General features: G+C 45.8%; 1 protein-coding gene across 1 annotated transcript in view; it reads left to right on the top strand.

The window, feature by feature from the left end:
• The first annotated feature begins 289 nt into the window (after nucleotides 1-289).
• Nucleotides 290-14726, top strand: part of FBXL17 (F-box and leucine rich repeat protein 17) — an 854796-nt gene continuing 840359 nt past the window's right edge. Inside the window, exons 1-2 of the mRNA XM_040421606.1 lie at nucleotides 290-1012; nucleotides 5722-5844. Of these exons, the coding sequence (XP_040277540.1) occupies nucleotides 377-1012; nucleotides 5722-5844 (759 nt within the window). The 5' untranslated portion in view covers nucleotides 290-376. The remainder of the gene's footprint in view (nucleotides 1013-5721; nucleotides 5845-14726) is intronic.

Below are 14726 nucleotides of genomic sequence, written 5' to 3'. Positions count from 1 at the left end.
ACACAAAGGGGGCGCTAACATTTTTATAACACGATCCTTTTAATCAAAGATTATCCCTGCTGTTCTGGACTGTAGACGTACGCGCCATGTTTTAAGAGGGCAAAGATGAATGGCAGACGCCGCGCGTGCTTTTAGCTGGCCGCAGTATTTACCAGTAACAAATATGGCCGCAGACTCTCTCTTTTGACAGTGCGTAACGTGCAGAAGGACGTAACCAGGCGTCCTCATTCTGGCCAATGGCAAGGCTACAATCCCGAGTGACGTCTAGTGTTGTGGTGACGTCAGAACGGCGGTAACGGGAAAAGCATTGGAGTGTGTGTCAGTGAGCCGGGACAGTGCCCGCTCCGGAGTCTTCCCCTCGGCTTGGCCGTCATTTATGGGCAGCCTCTTCTGTAAGCAGCGCCGCGGCCTCCCACCAGCCAGAGCCCAGAGGAGGAAGAAGCTGCTCCGTGCCCCGTGTCTGCTGTGCTTCATAGTGAGGGAGCCTGCAGCCAGTGAGCCGGTGTCCCCTGTGCCACCTCCCCAGGACTGTGCCCACCTACCGCTGCTGAGCACCAGTGTCCTGCGCTCAGGGCGTCCCCAGGAGCCCATAGACATGGTGCACAAGCGGAAGAACAGCGGAGAGCAGCCGGGCACCCCCTGCAAGCAGCCCCGCTGTGCAGGCGATCAGGGGCACCCCAGCTCCCAGCATGATCAGGATCACACCCCTTCCTATTCTAGGGAACCTACCGGCCTGTCCACTGGAGATCCAACCTTGCCCACCACAGAGGAGCTGGCACAGCAGCCCATAGGGAGCCCAGCGCTGGAATGCCCTGAGAGAGATGGCATGTGCCTACTGGAGGAGCATTCACAGAGATCCGAACCCCTGAGCCCGATCTGCGGTGACTCCTCATCCTCCTCCATGCTTCCTCCTTCCCAGGATGAGACTCTCAGGGAAGCGGATCCTGACTCTCACAGGCTGGAGGTTGAGCCGCTAAATATTAACCAGCTGCCCCCATCCCTGCTGCTGAAGGTGAGAAGAGACTTCTGTTCTAATCCCTCCCTACAAATACATAGGGTGACCTGCCCCCCCACCCTGTGCTCTACCTGCGCTACGGTACTCACCTGGCAGTCACCTAGGAAAATGGGCCAAGCAGGGAGTACTGCTAATACCGGAGACTGGCTGCACCCTACAGATCCTGTCTGCCGGGCCATGCGGGCACTGCCAATGTATTAGTAGTTACATCTTATACTAGGGATAAGCAACCTTCGGCACTCCAGCTGCTGTGAAACTACAACTCCCAGCATGCAAACTCAGCTGTTTTTGTAACTTCCACAGATGTGAAAGGAGGATTCTGGGAGTTGTAGTTTCAGAACAGCTGGAGGTTGCTAATCCTTGTTTTAGGCTACTTTCACACTAGCGTTTTAGTTTTCCGGTACTGAGATCTGTCATAGGGTCTCAATACCGGAAAAAAACCCCACTTCACTTTTGTCCCAATTCATTGTCAATGAGAACAAAACTGAACAGAACGGAACGATCCAAAATGCATTCCGTTCCGTTTAGTTGCCTTCCTATACCGGAGAGCAAACCGCAACATGTTGTAGTTTGCTTTCCGTCCGGCATGACCCCCAATGCAAGTCAATGGGGATGGATCCGTTTTCTCTGGCACAATCTGCCACAATAGAAAACGGATCTGTCCTCCATTGACTTTCAGTGGACTTCATGATGGATCCATCTTGGCTACAACCGGATTCGCCTTTTGTCTCTTTTTGCACCGCATTCCACATTTTTGCACAATGAAAACCGCTTCTTTGTGAACGGCAATGCGGATTCCCATAGGAGACAATGGGACATGGGTTTTAGTTTGGAATATATGCCCAAATCTTAGACTATGTACACCTTTTGGGGCTTTTTTTATTTTATTATTGCATTGTAATTATTTTGAACTAAAAATATTTTTTTCTATTGGTCTTTATTAAAAATGTGGAACCCTTTTCCGTGTACAGAGCTGCGATGCTCTACTAGCTGCCTGTGGGTTTTCTGTCATCTGGGGAGCAGACGGGCTCCTTATTTCTGCTCTCTGACCTTGTAAACTCTCATTAAAGTTCAATCCTATCTTTCCAGTTAGGAAAACAGTTAACCCTTTGTGACAGAACAGCTCAATATTTTTCATAAAGGCCAATTGAAAATGATTTTTAGTAAAAAATTAGTAAAATGCAATCATAAACAAAAATTGCCTCCAAAGGTGTACATAGCCTTTAAGCCGCATGAACAGATCTGTATGTTCCATCCGTCTTTGGAAACCAAAGCCAGAAGTGGAACATAAAAACAAAACAAAAAAAACCCTCTTCTGGTTATGGCTTACAGATACTGATGTGTGGGTCTGAATACTGCCCTAGGAATGAGGCCTAAGGCCTGGTTCACATTTCCATGTCCGTTTGACGTTCTCGGCCAATCCGTCCGTGTTTCACCAGTGAATGTCACTGAAGAATCCATGTTTGTCCTCTTTTTGCCCTCCATCTGTCTTCCACCGACCAAACACGCATGTCCTCTGTGTTGTGAGTGATTTTTCACGGACCACCAGGATAGCACACATTTGTGAAAAACTGAAATGTGAATGAGGCCTAAGGGTGCAATCACATCCAAAGATTTTGCGACTGAAAATCGGATCTATAAATTGCTATAAATTGCATTGAGAAGAGTGGGACGGTCACAGAAGTTTCTGCAGCAGAATCTTCCGCTTTCTGGTCACATACAGGAAATATTCCAAGTGCAAAGAACTTTACTGAATGGGATATAAACCTCTGCAATCGATCTGTCCCATTCTTGTCCACATACATTAGGTAGGTGCTGGATGGAGGGGAGTCGACTGCAGTGGTGTGGAGCCATGGAGACACATGGGTCTGCACAGGGGCGGACTGGGAACTTAGGGTGGCCCTGAAAACAACCCCTAAAAGTGGCCCTTGTCACAGAAGACAGAGCTCCACAAATGGGCAGGAATAACAGGAGGCAAGGGCTAGCAGTACTGTAGTGCAGCACAAAATACCGCCCCTGCAGAACCAAATTCCACAGTGCAGCCCAAAATACTGATCCAGCAGAACCAAATACCACAGTGCAGCACAAAATACTGCTCCAGCAGAACCAAATACCACAGTGCAGCACAAAATACTGCCCCAGCAGAACCAAATTCCACAGTGCAGCACAAAATACTGCTCCAGCAGAACCAAATACCACAGTGCAGCAGAAAATACTGCCCCAGCAGAACCAAATACCACAGTGCAGCCCAAAATACTACTCTAGCAGAATCAAATACCACAGTGCAGCACAAAATACTGCCCCAGCAGAACCAAATACCACAGTGCAGCACAAAATATTGCCCCAGCAGAACCAAATACCACAGTGCAGCACAAAATACTGCCCCAGCAGAACCAAATACCACAGTGCAGCACAAAATACTGCCCCAGCAGAACCAAATACCACAGTGCAGCACAAAATACTGCTCCAGCAGAACCAAATACCACAGTGCAGCACAAAATACTGTCCCAGCAGAATTACAGTGAGGAACAGAAGTATTTGAACACCCCACTCTCATAGAATAAAAAAAATAAGGAAATTGTATGATTTTTTTTTAAAGAATGTATTTGTCTTGCACTGCTGAACATAAGTGTTTGAACACCTGAGAAAAACAGTGTTAATATTTGGTACAGAAGCCTTTGATTACAATTACAGAGGTCAAACGTTTGCTGTAGTTCTTGACCAGGTTTGCACACTCTGCAACAGGGATTTTGGCCCACTCCTCCACACAGATCTCCTCTAGATCTGTCAGGTTTCGGGGCTGTCGCTCAGCAACATGGAGTTTCAGCTCTATCCAAAGATGTTCTATTGGATTTAGGTCTGGACACTGACTAGACCACTCCAGAACCTTGATATGCTTCTTACGGAGCCACTCCTTGGTTATCCTGGCTGTGTGCTTCGGGTCGTTGTCATGTTGGAAGACCCAGGCACGACCCATCTTCAATGCTCTGACTGAGGGAAGGAGGTTGTTGCTCAAAATCTCACAATAAATGGCCCCATTCATCCTCTCCTTAATACAGTGCAGTCGTCCTGTCCACCTTAGCAGAAAAGCACCCCCAAAGCATGATGTTACCAACCCCATGCTTCACAGTAGGGATGGTGTTCTTGGGATGCAACTCATCCTTCTTTTTCCTCCAAACACGATGAGTGAAGTTTAGACCAAAAAGTTCTACTTTGGTCTCATGTGACCACATGACTTTCTCCCATGCTTCCTCTGGATCATCCAGATGGTCATTGGCAAACTTCAGACGGGCATGGACATGTGATGACTTGAGCAGGGGAACCTTCCGTGTAATGCATGATTTGAAACCATGACGGCGTAGTGTTCTACCGACAGTGACCTTTGAAACTGTGGTCCCAGCTCTCTTCATGTCATTGACCAGCTCCTCCCTTGTAGTTCTGGGCTGATTCCTCACCTTTCTTATCATCAGTGATACCCCACGAGGTGAGATCTTGCATGAAGCCCCAGTCCGGGGGACACTGACAAGTCATCTTTAGCCTCTTCCATTTTCTAACAATTGCTCCAACAGTTGATCTATTTTCACCAAGCTGCTTGGCAATTGCCCCTGTAGCCCTTTGGAGCCTTGTGGAGATCCACAATTTTGTCTCTGGTGTCTTTTGACAGCTCTTTGGTCTTGCCCATGGTGGTAGTTGGCGTCTGACTGACTGTGGGGTGGACAGGGGTCTTTAAAGAGCTCAGACAGGTGCTACTAAGTTAGATTAATGAGTGGAGTAGAGGTGGACTTTTTAAAGGCACAGTAACAGGTCTTTTAGAGCCAGAATTCTTGCTTTTTCTCAGGTTTAAATACTTATGTTCAGCAGTGCAAGACAAATAAATTCTTTAAAAATCATACAATGTGATTTCCTTTTTTTTTTTATTCTATCAGAGTGGGAATGCACCTACAATGTGAATTTCAGACCCCTCCATGATTTCTAAGTGGAAGAACTTCGCAGGGTGTTTAAATACTTCTGTTCCTCACTGTAAATGCATTAATGCATTTACAATTTCATTTAACCCTTTAGGTATTAAAGACTGCTGTTTCACTATCCATAAGATCTCCCTTTATAACAATCTCTTTCTGTTATCCTCCTCATTGTCTCCACTTTCACTACTTTTTTAGGTATCCATTGGGGCAGATTTATCCTAAAGATACACCACTTTGGTGGCATGCAAAATCGCAGGGTGTTCAAATACATCTGTTCCTCACTTTAAATACCACAGTGCAGCACAAAATACTGCCCCCAGCAGAATTAAATACTACAGTGCAGCACAAGATACTGGTGCCTATGCCGTGGCATTCAACTATATCGCCTTTCTGAGGAGAATGATACCGTTGAATCCAGGAGGGCACCTGTGGCCGCATGCTAGGTTATTAATGTTGAGAGCATCAGATTATTATGTACCCGGCTGGCGGCTGTGTAGTGCTCTCAGGTGGCACCATGGGCATTGGCCCACTGGGAAATTTCCCTGTGGCGTCTATGGACAGTCTCCCCCTTGGTCTGCAGAGGAGAACCCCTTGTGTTGTCTTCATAGCTTTGGTTAGATTTGTGTCAGTCCTGAGGACTTCAGGTTAATAGTTACAAATACACTGGTCTGTAGAACAGCGAAATGCAGAAGAAACACAGCAAGTCTCTGAAATTTTGCTCTTTTCTGCTTTTTCTTTCAGATATTTTCCCACCTCTCACTGAATGAGCGATGCTTGTGTGTGTCTCTGGTCTGCAAATATTGGCGTGACCTCTGCTTAGACTTTCAGTTCTGGAAGCAGCTGGACCTCAGCAGTCGCTGCCAGGTAACCCGCATCCTTATGTACATGTTTTACTTCTCAGATTGACCAGATTGCAGTTTTTGTATTACATGGGACCACACAGCAGCAGATTGTCGGGAGGGAAGCGTTCCTTCCCGGCAGTCGCCTGCTCTCTGGTGGATACCGCTGCGGCAGTATGGGGTGGAGTGATCGCTATGCCATCGCTTGTCCCCATACTGACCAGTTGTTTTCTGTTAGCAGATGCTGTTTACACAGAACGATCTGCGTTGGCAAATGATCATTTTTGTGACCACACAAATGATCTATTATCGGATGAACAAGGTAATTGGCGGTACATTTACACTGCCAGATAATCGCTAATTAGAGTTTTTATGATCGCTCATTAGCAATTATCTGCAGAATTCTCTGGCTATGTGAATTTTTTTTTTTGTCTTTTTCTGAAAACTGTATGTAAATAAATCCTTGTGACTGAGTTGTTTGCTGCTCACCGCATTCATATATGGCGGTAATTACGGCATTCCTTCCCCACGCTGCACAGAGTGTTGGTTGATGTTATGGGTATCCACCGCAGATTTCATCCTTTTCTATGCCTTGGGTGAAGTTCGACGACATATCTTGAGCAACATCTGCAACAAACTCTGCAGTGCAAACGCTGCCTGTCTTGTAGTGATATTAGTGCTTATTTGATGTACAACAGGCATGCTCAACCTGCGGCTCTCCAGCTGTTGTAAAACTACAACTCCCACCATGCCCTGCTGTAGATTGATAGCTGTAAGCTGTTCGGGCATGCTGGGAGCTGTAGTTTTGCAACAGCTGGAGGGCTGCAGGTTGAGCATGCCTGATCTACAAGATGCACACTAAACTAGCTCTTAAAGGGATTGTCCCATCTCACCTTTTCCGCAGTGAGATGGGTCATAGTGCTAGACGCAGGTGGCCGAGGCTATGGAAATAGTTGAGTGGACAGGTGCTCTGCTGTTTCCATAAGGCTACATGCACACGACCGTATGTGTTTTGCGGATCCATTGTAACAATGCCTAAAACGGACAAGAATAGGACATGTTCTATTTATTTTTTTTGTGGGATTTCGGAACAGACATACTGATACGAACAGCAGACGGTGTGCTGTCCGCATTTTTTGCAGACCTATTGAAATGAATGGTCTGCATCCTATCCGCAAAAAAACCCGGAACGGACACGGAAACAAACAACGTTCGTGGGCATGTAGCCTAACTCTCATTGTAGTGAATGCCAGCTACGCAGCCAGCATAGCAGACCAAGCTACACTGATTCCTTAACTCCCAAAGTGAAAACCATAGTCTTCAATGGGCTTCTTTGGTCTCCATCACAACCAAAGTGGTTCATGTCTCCATTGTGTTCAAGGATGTGTGAATAAACACATTAAAATCAATGAATATTTGTGCTGTTCATGGAGAACACGGAAAGCACACGTCCTTGATTTACTAACATGCGAAAGAGGCCTTACAAAACACGGCTGATTTTCCTCTAGAAGCAGTGCCACACCGGTCCATGGGTTTAGACTTGTATTACAGCTTGGGCTACTTTCACATCTGCATTTTTGCTGGATCCGTCATGGATCAGCAAAAACGCTTCTGTCATAATAATACAACCGTCTGCATCCATTATGAACGGATCCGGTTGTATTATCTCTAAAATAGCCATTTGTGTCAGAGAAAACAGATCCGTCCCCGTTGACTTACATTTGTGAGTCATGACGGATCCGTCTTGCTCCGCATCCTATGACACAGTCAAAAACGATGTTTGCAGCGCTTTTGTGTGCGTCATGGGAACGCAATGAAACGGAATTGAATGCATTCTGGTGCATTTAATTTCGCTCAGTTCAGTTTTCTCCCCATTGACAATGAATGGGGACAATACTGAAGCGTTTTCCTCCGCTGTTAACTGCTAGAAAAAAAGCAAGCATTTTTTTTCTAATCCTGTACAACTCCTTTAGGCCTCTTTCACACGGGCGTCCCAGATTTCCTCCTGATGCGTCACGTGTGTGTGAGAAAAAACTGAATGTGGTACCCAGACCCGAACCCGGACTTCTTCACTGAAGTTCGGGTTTGGGTTAGGTGTTCTATTCATTGTATTATTTTCCCTTATAACATGGTTATAAGAGAAAATAATAGCATTCCTAATACAGAATGCTTACTAAAATGTGGCTTGAGGGGTTAAAAAATAAAATAAAAATTAACTCGCCTCATCCTCGTGTTCGCGCAGCTGGCATAGTCTTCTTTCTTCTTCTTTCAGGACCTGCAAAAGGACCTTTGGAGACTTGGTGAGCGCGGTGACGTCCACGCGGGTCCTGCTGAATAAAGATAGTTCCTTTTGCAGGTCCTGAAAGAAGAAGAAAGAAGACTATGCCGGCTGCGCGAACAAGAGGTTGAGGTGAGTTAATTTTTTTTATTTTTATTTTTTAACCCCTCAAGCCACATTTTAGTAAGCATTCTCTATTAAGAATGCTATTATTTTCTCTTATAACCATGTTATAAGGGAAAACTAGAAAAGCTACACTTTCTGGAGAAATTGTGTGAAGTGTTCTTGCCTCCACCAGTAGTCTACAACTGGAGTGGGCGGAGTAACTGTCGTGTGGCTGGAGTAACCGTGGAAAGGTTGGACTGGACAGAGTAACTTTATGGAGTGTTTGGAGTTAGTAAAGATAGTAAACATTACACTAACCAATTGATCAAATTTAAAAAGTGCACATGGCAAGCTTAATAGTGAGAAATGCATTTCAACTTTTATTTCTTTATATAGCACATTTAATTACAATGTTGTTGCCCAAAGTGCTTCACAGTCACATTAAAACATACATTTATAAAAACATTAGCAGCCGATTTGTGTAGGTGGGCTTGAAAATGAGGGAGTGGTGGCAGTTTAGAAATCATGTCCTGATTTTTCAGCTCACACTCTAGTTTTAAACATTCCGCCATTCATTCCTATGGAACCAATTTAGCCACAAAAACGCAGATATCTAGTGAACAATTCGGCGAAACGTTCCACAAAGTAATAGCACACCAATCGGGAACAATCCGCACGTTTCGGTATGTTGTGTAGTGTAAAAACTGTGGGAGGAGTTAGGGTGGTAAATTTGGCTATAATAATAAGAATATACAGTGGATATAAAAAGTCTACACACCCCTGTTAAAATGTCAGGTTTCTGTAATGTAAAAAAATGAGACAAAGATAAATCATTTCAGAACTTTTTCCACCTTTAATGTGACCTATAAACTGTACCACTCAATTGAAAAACAAACTGAAATCTTTTAGGTAGAGGAAAGACAACAAAAAAAGTAAAATAATGTGGTTGCATAAGGCCTCCTGCACACGAACGTTGTGTGCACCCGTGGCCGTTGTGCCGTTTTCCGCTTTTTTTCACGGACCCATTGACTTTAAATGGGTCCGTGGAAAAATCGGAAAATGCACCGTTTTGCAGCCGCATCCGTGATCCGTGTTTCCTGGCCGTGAAAAAAATATGACCTGTCCTATTTTTTTCACGGCCAACGGTTCACGGACCCATTCAAGTCAATGGGTCCGTGAAAGAACACGGATGCACACAAGATTGGCATCCGTGTTCGTGATCCGTGGCCGTAGGTTAGTTTTTATACAGACGGATCCGAAGATCCGTCTGTATAAAAGCTTTTTCAAAGCTGAGTTTTCACTTCGTGAAAACTCAGAACCGACAGTATATTCTAACACAGAAGCGTTCCCATGGTGATGGGGACGCTTCTAGTTAGAATACACTGCAAACTGTGTACAAGACTGCCCCCTGCTGCCTGGCAGCACCCGATCTCTTACAGGGGGCCGTGATCAGCACAATTAACCCCTTCAGGTGCGGCACCTGAAGGGGTTAATTGTGCTGATCACGGCCCCCTGTAAGAGATCAGGGCTGCCAGGCAGCAGGGGGCAGACCCTCCCCCCCCCCCCCCAGTTTAAATATCATTGGTGGCCGGTGCGGCCCCCCCCCCCCCTCTATTGTAATTATTCGTTGGTGGCACAGTGTGCGCCCCCCCTCCCTTCCTCTATTGTAATAATTCGTTGGTGGCACAGTGTGCGCCCCCCCCCCCCCTCCCTCCCTCTATTGTAATAATTCGTTGGTGGCACAGTGTGCGCCCCCCATCGGCCCCCTCCCTCCCTCTATAGCATTAACAACATTGGTGGCCAGTGTGCGGCCTCCCATCTCCCCCCCCCCCATCATTGGTGGCAGCGGAGTTCCGATCGGAGTCCCAGTTTAATCGCTGGGGCTCCGATCGGTAACCATGGCAACCAGGACGCTGGTTGCCATGGTTACTTAGCAATAGTACAATAGTAGAAGATTCATACTTACCGGCTGCTGCGATGTTCGTGTCCGGCCGGGAGCTCCACCTACTGGTAAGTGTCATTGCTAAATGAACTGTCACTTACCAGTAGGAGGAGCTCCCGGCCGGAAGCAGACATCGCAGCTCCCAGGTAAGTATGAATCACTACTGCTAGTAACCCGCTGCCACCAATGATGGGGGGGGGGGGGGGCTAGATGGGAGGCCGCACACTGGCCACCAATGTTGTTAATGCTATAGAGGGAGGGGGGCCAATGGGGGGCGCACACTGTGCCACCAACGATTACAATAGAGGGAGGAAGGGGGGGGGGCGCACACTGTGCCACCAACGAATTATTACAATAGAGGAAGGGGGGGGGGGGGCGGGGGGGCGCACACTGTGCCACCAAGGAATTATTACAATAGAGGGAGGAAGGGGGGGGGGGGGGGCTGCACTGGCCACCAATGATATTCAAACTGGGGAGGGGGGGGGTCTGCCCCCTGCTGCCTGGTAGCCCTGATCTCTTACAGGGGGAGATGATAGCACAATTAACCCCTTCAGGTGCGGCACCTGAAGGGTTAATTGTGCTGATCACAGCCCCCTGTAAGAGATCGGATGCTGCTAGGCAGCAGGGGGCAGTCATGTACACAGTTTGTAGTATATTCTAACTAGAAGCGTCCCCATCACCATGGGAACGCCTCTGTGTTAGAATATACTGTCGGAAATGAGGTTTCACGATCTAACTCATATCCGACAGTATATTCTAACATAGAGGCGTTCCCATGGTGATGGGGACGCTTCAAGTTAAAATATACCATCGGATTGGAGAAAACTCCGATCCGATGGTATGGGACTCCAGACTTTACATTGAAAGTCAATGGGGACGGATCCGTTTGAAATGGCACCATATTGTGTCAACGTCAAACGGATCCGTCCCCATTGACTTGCATTGTAATTCAGGACGGATCCGTTTGGCTCCGCACGGCCAGGCGGACACCAAAACGACTTTTTTTTCATGTCCGTGGATCCTCCAAAAATCAAGGAAGACCCACGGACGAAAAAACGGTCACGGATCACGGAAAAACGGAACCCGTTTTTGCGGACTGCAAAAAAATACGTTCGTGTGCAGGAGGCCTTAGTGTGCACACCCTTATAACTGGGGATGTAGCGGTGTTCAGAATGAAGCAATCGCATTCAAAATCATGTTAAATAGGAGTCAGCATACACCTGCCATCATTTAAAGTCCCTCTGATTAACCCCAAATAAAGTTCAGCTGCTCTAGTTGGTCTTTCCTGAAATTTTCTTAGTCGCTTCCCACAGCAAAAGCCATGGTCTACAGAGAGCTTCCAAAGCATCAGAGGGATCTCATTGTTAAAAGGTATCAGTCAGGAGAAGGGTACAAAAGAATTTCTAAGGCATTAGATATACCATGGATCACAGTGAAGACAGTCCTCATCAGGTGGAGAAAATATGGCACAACAGTGACATTACCAAGAACTGGACGTCCCTCCAAAATTGATGAAAAGACGAGAAGAAAACTGGTCTGGGAGGCTACCAAGAGGCCTACAGCAACATTAAAGGAGCTGCAGGAATATCTGGCAAGTACTGGCTGTGTGGTACATGTGACAACAATCTCCCGTATTCTTCATATGTCTGGGCTATGGGGTTGAGTGGCAAGACTAAATCCTTTTCTTACGAAGAAAAACATCCAAGCCAGGCTACATTTTGCAAAAACACATCTGAAGTCTCCCAAAAGCATGTGGGAAAAGGTGTTATGGTCTGATGAAATCAAGGTTGAACTTTTTTGCCATAGTTCCAAAAGATATATGTTTGGCGCAAAAACAACACTGCACATCACCAAAAGAACACCATACCCACAGTGAAGCCTGGTGGTGGCAGCATCATGCTTTGGGACTGTTTTTCTTCAGCTGGAACTGGGGCCTTAGTTAAGCTAGAGGGAATTATGAACAGTTCGAAATACCAGTCAATATTGGCACAAAACCTTCAGGCTTCTGCTAGAAAGCTGAACATGAAGAGGAACTTCATCTTTCAGCATGACAACAACCCAAAGCATACATCCAAATCAACAAAGGAATGGCTTCACCAGAAGAAGATTAAAGTTTTGGAATGGCCCAGCCAGAGCCCAGACCTGAATCCGATTGATAATCTGTGGGGTGATCTGAAGAGGGCTGTGCACAGGAGATGCCCTCGCAATCTGACAGATTTGGAGTGTTTTTGCAAAGAAGAGTGGGCAAATCTTGCCAAGTCAAAACGTGCCATGCTGATACTCATACCCAAAAAGACTGAGTGCTGTAATAAAATCAAATGGTGCTTCAACCAAGTATTAGTTTAAGGGTGTGCACACTTATGCAACCATATTATTTTATTTTTCTTCCCTCTACCTAAAAGATTTCAGTTTGTTTTTCAATTGTGTTGTACAGTTTATAGGTCACATTAAAGGTGGAAAAAGTTCTGAAATGATTTATCTTTGTCTCATTTTTTGTAGACTTTTTATATCCACTTGATACAAAACACTTAATAATACAGTGATTAGACTTTATTGGGGTTGCTAATCCCTATCATCTCCTAGCAACCATGCGTAAAAATTGCACCGCATCCGCACTTGCTTGCGGATGTTTGAGATTTTCACGCAGACCCATTCATTTCTATTGAGCCTGTGTTACGTGAAAAACGCTGAATATAGAGCATGCTGCAATTTTCACGCAACGCACAAGTAAGGCTGCGTTCACACGGGCGAGTATTCCGCGCGGGTGCAATGCGGTAGGTGAACGCATTGCACCCGCACTGAATCTGGACCCATTCACTTCTATGGGGCTGTTCAGATGAGCGATGATTTTCACGCATCACTTATGCGTTGCGTGAAAATCGCAGCATGCTCTATATTCTGCGTTTTTCACGCAACGCAGGCCCCATAGAAGTGAATGGGGTTGCGTGAAAATCGCAAGCATCCGCAAGCAAGTGCGGATGCGGTGCGATTTTCACGCATGGTTGCTAGGTGACAGTCTATAAACGGTATTATTTTCCCTTATAACATGGTTAAGGGAAAATAATAGCATTCTGAATACAGAATGCTTAGTAGGTGATCAATTGAGGGTTAATAAAAAATAAAAAAAATTAACTCACCTTCTCCTCTTGTTCACGTAGCTCCCTGTCTCTTCTTTACTTCTCAAAAGATGAACTATGAGCTAAAGGACCTTTGGTGACGTCAGATCACATGCTCCAATCACATGGTACATCACCGCGGTGATGGAACATGTGATTGGAGCATGTGATATGACGTCACCAAAGGTCCTTTAGCCCATAGTTCATATTTTAAAAAACTAAAGACCGGGAGAACTACGCGAACAAGAGGAGAAGGTGAGTTAATTTTTTTAATTTTATTTAACCCTCAATTGATCACCTACTAAGCATTCTGTATTCAGAATGCTATTATTTTCCCTTATAACCATGTTATAAGGGAAAATAATACAATCTACACAACACCGATCCCAAACCTGAACTTCTGTGAAGAAGTTCGGGTCTGGGTACCACAAAACACGTTGCACCCGCGCGATAAAAACTGAACATCGGAACGAAATCGCAGTCAAAACTGACTGCAATTGCGTACCTACTCGCGCGGGTTTGCCGCAACACACCGGGACGCATCCGGAACTAATCCGGACACGCCCGTGTGAACCCAGCCTAATGCGTTAAAATCACTGCTCATCTGAACAGCCCCATTGAAATGAATGGGTCTGGATTCAGTGCGGGTGCAATGCGTTCCCCTCATGCAGTGCACCTGCGCGGAATTCTCGCCCGTGTGAAAGGGGCCTTAAGGGACTGGTGTTTTTTTTATTTAGTATTAAAAAACAAGCAGGAATTATTTTAAGATTAGAAAAACACCAGCAAAAACCTATGCGAGAACTCACCCTCAAAGTTGTAGAAAAATTGTAGGTTTAGCAGCAGCCTAAGGCTACCTGCACATGTTGCGGATTACATGCGTTTTCAAAAAACGGATAAAAAAAAATACGGATGACGTCCATGTGCATTTCGTGTTTTGCGGAACGGAACAGCTGGCCCCTAATAGAACAGTCCTATTCTTGTCCGTAATGCAGACAATAATAGGATATGTTCTATTTTTTTTGCAGAACGGACATACAGAAACGGGATGCACACAGAGTAACTTAGTTTTTTTTTGAGGACCCATTGAAATGAATGGATCCGCATACAGTGCGCAAAAAAACTGAACGGACACTGAAAGAAAATACACTTGTGTGCATGAGCCCTAATACAGTATCAGCAAAGTGAATGAGATTTGACAAATCTCATGTACTCTCTGCTTTTTTTTTTTCCACGTGGAAATTGACCGGCCGTGCGTATTATCAAATCTGCAGCATGTCAGTTGTTTGTGCGTTTTTTTGGGGTGAGGATTTCACCCTTTGTCGTGCAAGGGTGAGCGCTGCAGAAAGTCCACTTAAGATCTGCACCATAAACCACAAGTCACACATGATCTTTTATGTGGCACAGAAATCCACTTGAAAAACTGTTGAGAAAAGTAGTTTCTCAGCCCGCACCAGTGCGCAGGAAGC

The sequence above is a fragment of the Bufo bufo genome, chromosome 2, assembly GCF_905171765.1.
Source record: "Bufo bufo chromosome 2, aBufBuf1.1, whole genome shotgun sequence".
NCBI lineage: Eukaryota > Metazoa > Chordata > Amphibia > Anura > Bufonidae > Bufo > Bufo bufo.
The sequence above is the reverse complement of the archived record's forward strand: the minus strand, read 5'-3'. Positions and strand labels throughout refer to the sequence as shown.